The 8,613-nt window shown below is 37.6% G+C and overlaps 1 protein-coding gene across 16 annotated transcripts in view; it reads right to left on the bottom strand.

Moving 5' to 3' along the window:
• The window catches only part of MYT1L (myelin transcription factor 1 like), a 301,704-nt gene that overhangs the window by 1,965 nt on the left and 291,126 nt on the right, over positions 1-8,613 (bottom strand). For 10 of the 16 annotated variants that reach the window (XM_054279201.1, XM_054279200.1, XM_054279204.1 and 7 more), the window contains 3 exons: positions 5,695-5,804; positions 1,147-1,290; positions 1-825 (listed from right to left, as the gene is read on the bottom strand). The exon at positions 1-825 is cut by the window's left edge and continues 1,965 nt beyond it. In XM_054279201.1, coding sequence (XP_054135176.1) covers positions 685-825; positions 1,147-1,290; positions 5,695-5,804 — 395 coding nt within the window. In that variant the 3' untranslated portion in view covers positions 1-684. The remainder of the gene's footprint in view (positions 826-1,146; positions 1,291-5,694; positions 5,805-8,613) is intronic. The other 6 variants (XM_054279202.1, XM_054279215.1, XM_054279209.1 and 3 more) reach the window with 1 other exon arrangement.

Raw genomic sequence — 8,613 nt, 5'->3', positions numbered from 1 at the left:
GCTTGATGTTGTCTTACAATAAATTACCCATTTTGTAACTTACATCTAATCCATGCCATTTTCTTGGAATTCAAAAAACCTCATTTTATTGCCCCCACCACACACCATCCTTCAAAAACAAAAGTCACATAATATTTTCAAGCATTGTTCAAAAATAAAGCATTTTTGCAACCAATTCTTGCTATGAAACAATATGCACACAAAATGTACTTCTTAAATCCCATAAAATCCTCCAACATGAGGCAAAATGATAGTGTTTAAAAAGTGGCTGCAGACCGCAACATTGTCATTCAAAGCTGTTTTTTTTTTGTCCATTTCAGTTCAAAATACTAAAACATTTAATCACTAAAGCATTAAAAAGAATTTACACTCTATTTATTTTGATCAGCTTACCTCTTCAGAAATATATATACCCCAAAAATGTGCATACATTAGCAGCTATAAACATTACATGGCATATCACACTATGTCAGCTTATATGAAAACGTACAAAATGTGAATGTATTCAAAAAACTATTCTGCAGTTACTATTTTTAAAGCAAGACATAAAATCATTATGAAGTCTTGTAAGCATAACACTGTTTCAAACAGAAATAAATATATAACACTTTCTGGTAAATTACAGCAGCAAAAAACAAGAGGCATCCTTTTTTTAAGCAAGATTTTCATCACTATAGCAGCTGTTCAGACCTGAATTCCTCTCACAGCCTGCTTTATATTTTCCAGTAGGGCTTTATTTTCTGGACTCTGATAACGATCTTGATTTGTATACATGTCCGTCAAAGTGGTCACGTAAGCATCAAAATTTTGTTCATTGATTGGTTCCTACGAGATATTAAATAGTAGTTCATATACAACTTTTATTTTCTTAATCGTATATTCATTTAAGCATAACATATTAGCAAGGCATACTGCCACCATTTTTATAATATTTAAAAAGCCTATTTAGTTCTTACTTAATTTTACAGGATACACTGGAACAGGCCCTCCATGTCTGTTAGCAGTTAAATGTATCTCTATGGTTTCAGTGCTGTTACCACAAATATCCAACTGGTTGATGAAACATAAACATAAAAAAAAGGTATCTATTGTATGAGGTGAACTGAAGATCGCCAAATTCCTTAACTTGGGCTCTCAATCACTTACCATATGTGGCAGCTGGATATTAGCTAGACTATGAATTAAAGACTGGCTTAAATTGGCCAATTCATGAAGAAGAGACTCATTTTGCTGTTCAATTACTTTGTTCTCCTCTTCTATCGTCTTCAGGTTGCTCTCCATTGTGGTAATCTAAAATGGACAAATTTGTGTACAATGTAATATAAGGCAAACTGGTACAAAGCATGCACTCTTTGAAGGGAGAGAGAACAGAAATACCAGGGAAAGGAGAAAAGGTCTATTCATTCATGTTTGAAAAGGTTTTGCTTGAGTTTGCAGTTCTTATCGTCTAAGCCTTTCTTATTCCCACTGCATGTTGTATAACTTTAACAGCTTGTCTTTTCAATACTGGTAATAGTGAGTGAATGAACTTGGATTTGATTCCACTCCTTTAGAGCTTTTCTTGTATAGCTGAAAGGCATTAAGGACCTCAGTTCTGCAAGTTCACCCATGCAGTTAAACTCCTAGAAGCCAGTCTTAGGGGCATTCTGCAGTAAGTCACACTTTTCTTATATTTTCAGCTACACATATATCGTGTTAATTAAGCATGCAAAGCTCCTTGCTACCAATGTTTAGCTCTTTGTAAGTATAATATGATTCTGTGCAAACTCACAGGGCTGATTTTGAAAGCTGAAAACTGCATGTTATTTCAATGTACGTACAAAGTCAGAAAGTTTTCCTATACGTACAGTGAGTTGTAAAACAGAAGAAACTGAAGAATATTTGAGCACAGGCCCGTGGCATTGCTTCATGTACAAGTGAAAACAACTGGGACTGTGCTCTGCCTGTGTTTCCAGGTGACCAGACACGTTAGCTCTGACCTTGCATGGTGCCCTGCTTGAACTAAAAGCATTGCTGAGAGAAAGAGCTTGCGGAGAGCATTGTGCTAATGGAGTTATAAGGATTTCAGATGAGCACTGGCTTATGTCCAACTCATCAAGAGCACATGCAGAGCTCATTCACATCTGTCTGTACTTTCCTCTGTAGCCCTGTTCGTACTTTCCACATGGGGTGATAACTGTTAACATCTATCACAGAGTGTACAGTGTGCTCTGTGTGTGTGTAGGTTAAAATATGCATTGACAAGAAAAAAGAAGCCAGTGAAGTGGAAAAAATGCCAAAGAACACAAGGTTTCTATACTGGCCTAGAGAGTGAGCTGTGGAAAGAATTGATACAATTGAAATGCTGATGGGAAGGTCAGAGGTTTGTGCAGTAGTAACAGGCAGAAGAGTAAAGGTTCTCAAGCGCACATCAACTGGACCTTCGGTGAGTAAATGTTTGGAAACTGGTGGCACAGGCAGGTAGTTAGAGGTATCACATTTTATTTTGGACCTAAACTTTTAGTTTGCTTATGGAAATGCAGCCCATTAGTTGATAGAAGTAATTTTGAAAAGTGATGTGTCTACATAAACAGTTTCCAAGTATCTCTTGCTTTGACTACAGGTGCAAATTGCAGTTAATCCAAGTTGCCAGTATTGTGGGGACTTGGTTTTGTAACAATTAATTGATTCTGAGCTAATTTCCACAAAATATATTAGAAAGGAAAAAATACTTCCTCTTTGAACCTGGATACCTGATCCTCCTATCTCATTTTGCTTTCAGCTTGTTTATATTGGAGAGAATGCTGTATCCAAATGCAAAACATCTTTCATAGCTTCTTCTTAGTCGAGTCATACTCCAATACCTATCCTATTTTTTTTGTAATATTACAGACCAGAATGAGGAGTCTGATGCCAATGAAGGCTCAGTTCAGTATGGCATACTGCAGCCACCCCACACTAACTTTAGCAGGAGCTGACATTCTACAGACTTTCTATCTAGCTAAGCATTGCAACTGGAATCATCTTTTTTGCTTTTTTTCATGAGATGCCGTATTCTGCAAATACAGTGGCAGATGATCAGCATATCTCACCCCTTCACTTAGTATTCATCTGTAAGTTCATCTGTTTTAAATTTAATTATTGTATTTGTTCACTTAAAGGCTGAAATTTCCCTCCCCACATTTTACTCCAAAACTAAGAAATGTTTACTTGTATGTATTCTGTTTCTTGTATGAAACACACAATTATTTGCAGATTTGTTCTTCCCCTCTCCCCTTTATGTGTTTCTGCTCCTCTCATATTTGCATGTTAAATTTGAACAAATTTACTAGAAGATTTTAGATTAAAAACACTTTCTTCAAAGTCTTAAGTAAAAAGGCAGCTGAGTAAAGGAGAGTCTTATAAGTCCTCCACCTAAGTAAAAGGACTGATTTTCACTTTATTAAATTGAACAATTCTACATGGAAGCATTTCCTGTTCCTGTCATATAAAAAGTTTTCACTGGCACTTACAATCATATGTGTTGCAAATCTGTATCAAACAAGACTATTGCTACTTCTGGTGTTCACGTAACTTCCACTATTATCCCATTGCATATTTCCCATCTGTCAAATTTTACTGAAATTTGAGTTGCACAATGATTTTCTAAAGGTTTATCAACAAACATTTTGTTATGTCCAGCATTATTTCACTTTTGCAAATAAAGGGGACTGTTGACTTTGATCCTCTTAGTAGTTTGATAATGACTATGATGCAACTCCCTATGTGTTGTAAATGTAAATGGCTTATCTTCAGGAGAGTGTATGAATTCAAAACTAAGGCCTCTAAATTTTTTTGTGAAGTTTAACTCAGTTGGGATTCTCTGCAAGGCCTTAGTAACTAGCTGGATAAGAACAGATAAATATTAGACAGGATTACCCAGAGATTGTGGAATTTCTAGTATGGGAAGTAAAGAACAGGTTAGACAAGCACCTGTCAGGTTTAGCTTAGGAAGATTTTAGGAACTAAAGGTGACTGGTAGACAAAATAATGTTTTCATGGTCTCTTGTAGCTCTACCTTTTAAAATCCCATTAATCATTTTAACCAACCCTTTTTCAAAATGAGCTGCACTGAAGTGTGAAAAATATCCTTTTAACTTATTGGTAAAATCACCAGCTGAGCTTTCTCTTACCAAGAACATTCAGTGGTCCCACAAGTGCCTAATATGACTTTTAAGAATATGCAATGGCACTAGTCTGAAGAATGAAAGCTGGAACTGAGACCACTAAAGTATGGTTTTTGTACTCATTTCAGATCAAAGTTTGATATGGAATTCCTAGATAAATCTCTGAAACTCAATACAATGCATAAACTCAATACAGGCATAAACTCAATGTTTATGCCTGTGATAGTGTTATCATAGCTTTATTTTTCAATTCATCTGACCAAATATAAAATTAAAAGTGCAGTAAATTACTGACAACTGCAGCATTTACCTAATGTACATGTAACAGCCAAACTGCTTCACATTTCTTAAAACTCAGCCATATCAGGCTGTATGTAAATAGCACCTACAGTGTATTAGGCAGAAGAAAAGATAAGGCAATTAGAAGCTGCCAGATTCAAAATTTATGGCCAAATTTCTCAAGAGTAAATGTATGTAATTTTCCTGCCATTGATTATTCTTCTTGCTTTATGTTCTTGCAGATTTTCTCCTCATTACCCTACAGTTATATTTGGTCACATCAGGAAACTGTGTAAACCTTTAATCAAATCCTATGAAAGCTGAATAATGACAGTGGAACTCTGAATGCAGGCATAAAGTAGAAGTGAGGTTTCAGTATCAATCTGGCTAAGGTTTAGAAATCAAATAAAACCCGAGTTGAAGAAGTAGATTCTGCCTTTATGACCATACAAGAGGAGAAGGAGAATGGACATGGTGCCCATCTCCACAAGCAGCAGACAAAGAAGTAACAAGGAGTGGTTTACTGTTTCCATTGAGATCAACTGAGGGACTATCATCAGGGACTAAAGACTGACAAATGGTGACTGTGGTGCACTTCACTCTTGGTGTCTGTGCTCAAACCACGTGAAGAGACAAGCACCAGAATCTATACTGGACACTGAAAAATTCTAGGGGAATTCAATTGATTTTTCTTCTTTTGCTTTTTCCATCCAGTTTTAGGACTACTGAATAATGGGATTTTAGTTAATAGTCTAATGTTAGGTTTTCTACTTTTTTTCCCCTGACAAATTTATACGGAATGAAAAAAGAATTAATCTGGATCTCTGGAATGACTACTGCTGCCAAGGGCTGCATTTAGTGTATCACATGCTACTCACTTCTCTGTCTAAATTTCCTCTGTAAGACATGACAAAAGCCATGTTGTTCATCTGGGCTCCTTCACCTCGTAACTTATGTTAACGACCTTGTCATCACACAATATTTTAAGAACTATCAGAAAGGCACAGCCTTATCAAGGCGAAATACCAAGCTGACCATGATAGGTCATGTTTTGTCATTATTTTAAAATATGCATTTTGCTGAGTTCTTTTTGTTTTTTTTTTTACTGTTGATAACTGATTTGAAAATTGCATAATGAACACTGTCTTCAGATTTTATAAATAGTAAATTATGCATAGATATCTTAATATATAAGGAAACAATAAATATCCTATATGTTTTTTAATCAGTCATGTAGAAAAAGCAGCTTGAATTTAGGGCTTCATAAAACTGTTACCTGAGTTCTGAGTTTAATCATATCAGCTTCCATCTGGGAGTTGGATTCATTTAGTTCTTTGATTTCTTCATCTAACTGTTTAATTTCTTCATCATTTTCTATACCTGTGTGACATAAAAATAAAAGGGGTGTTAAAATAATTAACATTTAAATCAGAGTTCAGTGAATTAATTATTTCCATATTTAAAAATCAATTTATTTCAAGTAAAAAAAAAGGAAGCATTCTTCAAATTTTTATTCTGCAGTTCAAAAGAAGTATTTTCAACTACTTTTATTTTTAAAATTGCAGTAATTCTCCAGTGAAAATGCTGAAAATACCTGGAGGATCAAAAGGACCTTTAACTTTATATTATAAGAAATGTACCTGCAGCAACAAATTTCACTCCACTGTCATATGTAATTTATTTAAAGTGTGTGTCCATTTACAGATCTTCTGAAGGAAAGTAAAAAACCTTAACATGGTAATCTCTTCATATTACAGCATTATCAAGAGAAGCTGTAACTAATTCAGAATTTTTTTTCTCAACAAAGAGAAATTTTGTTGATGTACTGGGATATACTGTGATTCTGCAGTTGTTTTTAATGTTGGAAGATGACTCAGAATGGTTCAGAAGGGTTCAGAAGGGTGTTATTAAATAACAATATATAGAGTAATTTTAAAATGGAAGTGTTTTCTCACATTTTTTGAAATAAATATTAAAAGCAAGAACTTTAAAGTTAACTGCATTTCTAAGAATTCAGACAGGAATGAACTGTAACAGTTTAATTTATTTATCTTTATAATTAATATAAAAAAGCATAAAATAATCCTGGGATGAGACAGATACATCTGTCTTTTTTCAAGTCAAAGTGTGAACACCTAAAGCCAGAGAAACTGGTGCTCCCACCCTCCTCCTTCTGCTGGTGTGAAGCTTTCATACCTTTCCCCACAGTGCCTGACTCTGATAGGAAAGATGTCATAGAATTATAGAATGGCTTGGGTTGGAATGGACCTTGAGGATTATCTAGTTTCAACCCCTCTGCCATTGGCTGGAACATCTTCCCAGAGCAGGGAAGACTACACCAGGTTTTCCACAGCCCCATCCAGCCTGGCCTGAAGCACTTCCAGGGAGAAGGCATCCACAGCTTCTCTGAACAACCTGTTCCAGTGCCTCAACTCTCTCACAGTAAGGAGTATTTTCCTAATATCCAATCTAAACCTACTCTCTTGCAGTTTGAAGCCCTTTCCCCTTTGTCCTGTCACTATGTGCCCCTGTAAAAAGTCCCTCTCCATCTCTGTTGCAAGATCCCTTCAGGTACTAGAAGGCTGCAACTGGGTGACCTCAAGGCCTTCTCTTTTTCAGGCTGAACAATCCCAATTCTCTCAGCCTTTCCTCACAGCAGAGCTGCTGCATCCCTCTGATCATCTTGGTGGCCTCCTCTGGTCTCACTCCCACAGCTCCATGTCCTTCCTGTGCTGGGACCCCAGAGCTGATGCAGCCCTGCAGGTGGGGTCTCAGCAGGGCAGAGCAGAGGGGCAGAATCCCCTCCCCACGCTGCCTCTGATGCGGCCCAGGGCACGTTTGGCTCTCCAGGCTGTGAGGGCACATGGCTGGGCCATGTCCAGCCTCTCATCCCCCTCACACCCCCAAATCCTTCTCAGCAGGGCTGCTCTGGATCTGCTCATCCCCAGCCTGTGTTGGTGCTGGGGCTTGCCCCGACCCAGGTGCAGCACCTTGCACTTGGTCTTGTTAAACCTCAAGTTTGGTGTCATCTGCCAATTTGCTGAGGGGGCACCTGATCCCGTAGTCTATGTCATTAATGCAGATATTAAATAACACTGGTCCCAGTACAGACCCCTAAGGGACAACACTTATCACTAATGTCCATTGGGACTCTGGGCCATTGAGCACCACCCTCTGGATGTGACAATCCAACCAATTCCTTATTCACCTAACACTGCACCCATCAAATCCATCTGTATCCAATTCAGAGAGAAAGATGTTGTAGAAGACCATGGCTGTGGCCTTATAGAAGTCCAGGTAAGTGACATCTGTAGCACTTCCCTTGTCCATTGATGTAGTCACCCCATCATAGAAGTCCACTGGGTTGCTCAGGCAGGTCATGTGTCCAAGTAGCCAAAATATCCATATATTACTCCTTAAGGCATTCTTCCTGGGCATGGCAGATACTTATAGTTTTCAATACTACCCAGGTTGTAGAGAAAATAACATCCAGATCTCTCATTCCCTGATTACAAACTCTTGAACAAAGACAGCCACTGCTTTCTCCAGCTGTGCTGGCCATGTGGGCTGAGTTGCCTCCTGCACTGTTCAAGTGCTCTGTGGCTCTAAATGCAGTTAACACCAACAGTTAAGAAGGCATGCACTGCCACAGACTAAGTGACTACATAGTTTTCCAAGAAAATTCAGGACTTGGGCATCTTCCAGACAAGTTTTTATCATATTACTTACTTGAACTACATTTTGCTTTTACTGCACTTCAACTACCAGGGTACTATCCTGACTTTCATCCAAGGTACCTTCATCATCTTCCCTGCGACTCAAGGTTCCCAGGAAGAATTGCAGTTTACTGGAGCTGAAATGGCACAAAGCCATCTCCATCTGCCAGAGGTTATAGAGCCACAGGTCAAAATGAATTCAAGGGAACTCAGGAGGAATTGACATTCTGGAAATAAACCCTTTTTCTCTTCTGAATCCTGTAACAATATAAGACTAACTATCACCCTTTGATGAATGAAATGTGAACCAGCAAATTATAATAGTATATTCTACTTTGAAATATTTTAGAGTTTTAGATTTATATAGACATAACTCAATCTGACTACTCCTGGCTCAAGTTTCCAGAGCATAAGACCTAGTTTCACTTCTACTGACAGTGAATTCACAATTTATGTAGAGTGGATTTATACAT

This window comes from Melozone crissalis, unplaced genomic scaffold, assembly GCF_028551555.1.
Source record: "Melozone crissalis strain CALT ecotype California unplaced genomic scaffold, PUWL_Pcris_2 ptg000027l_1, whole genome shotgun sequence".
Lineage (NCBI taxonomy): Eukaryota > Metazoa > Chordata > Aves > Passeriformes > Passerellidae > Melozone > Melozone crissalis.
Note: the sequence above shows the minus strand (reverse complement) of the source record. Positions and strands in the feature narration are given on the sequence as shown.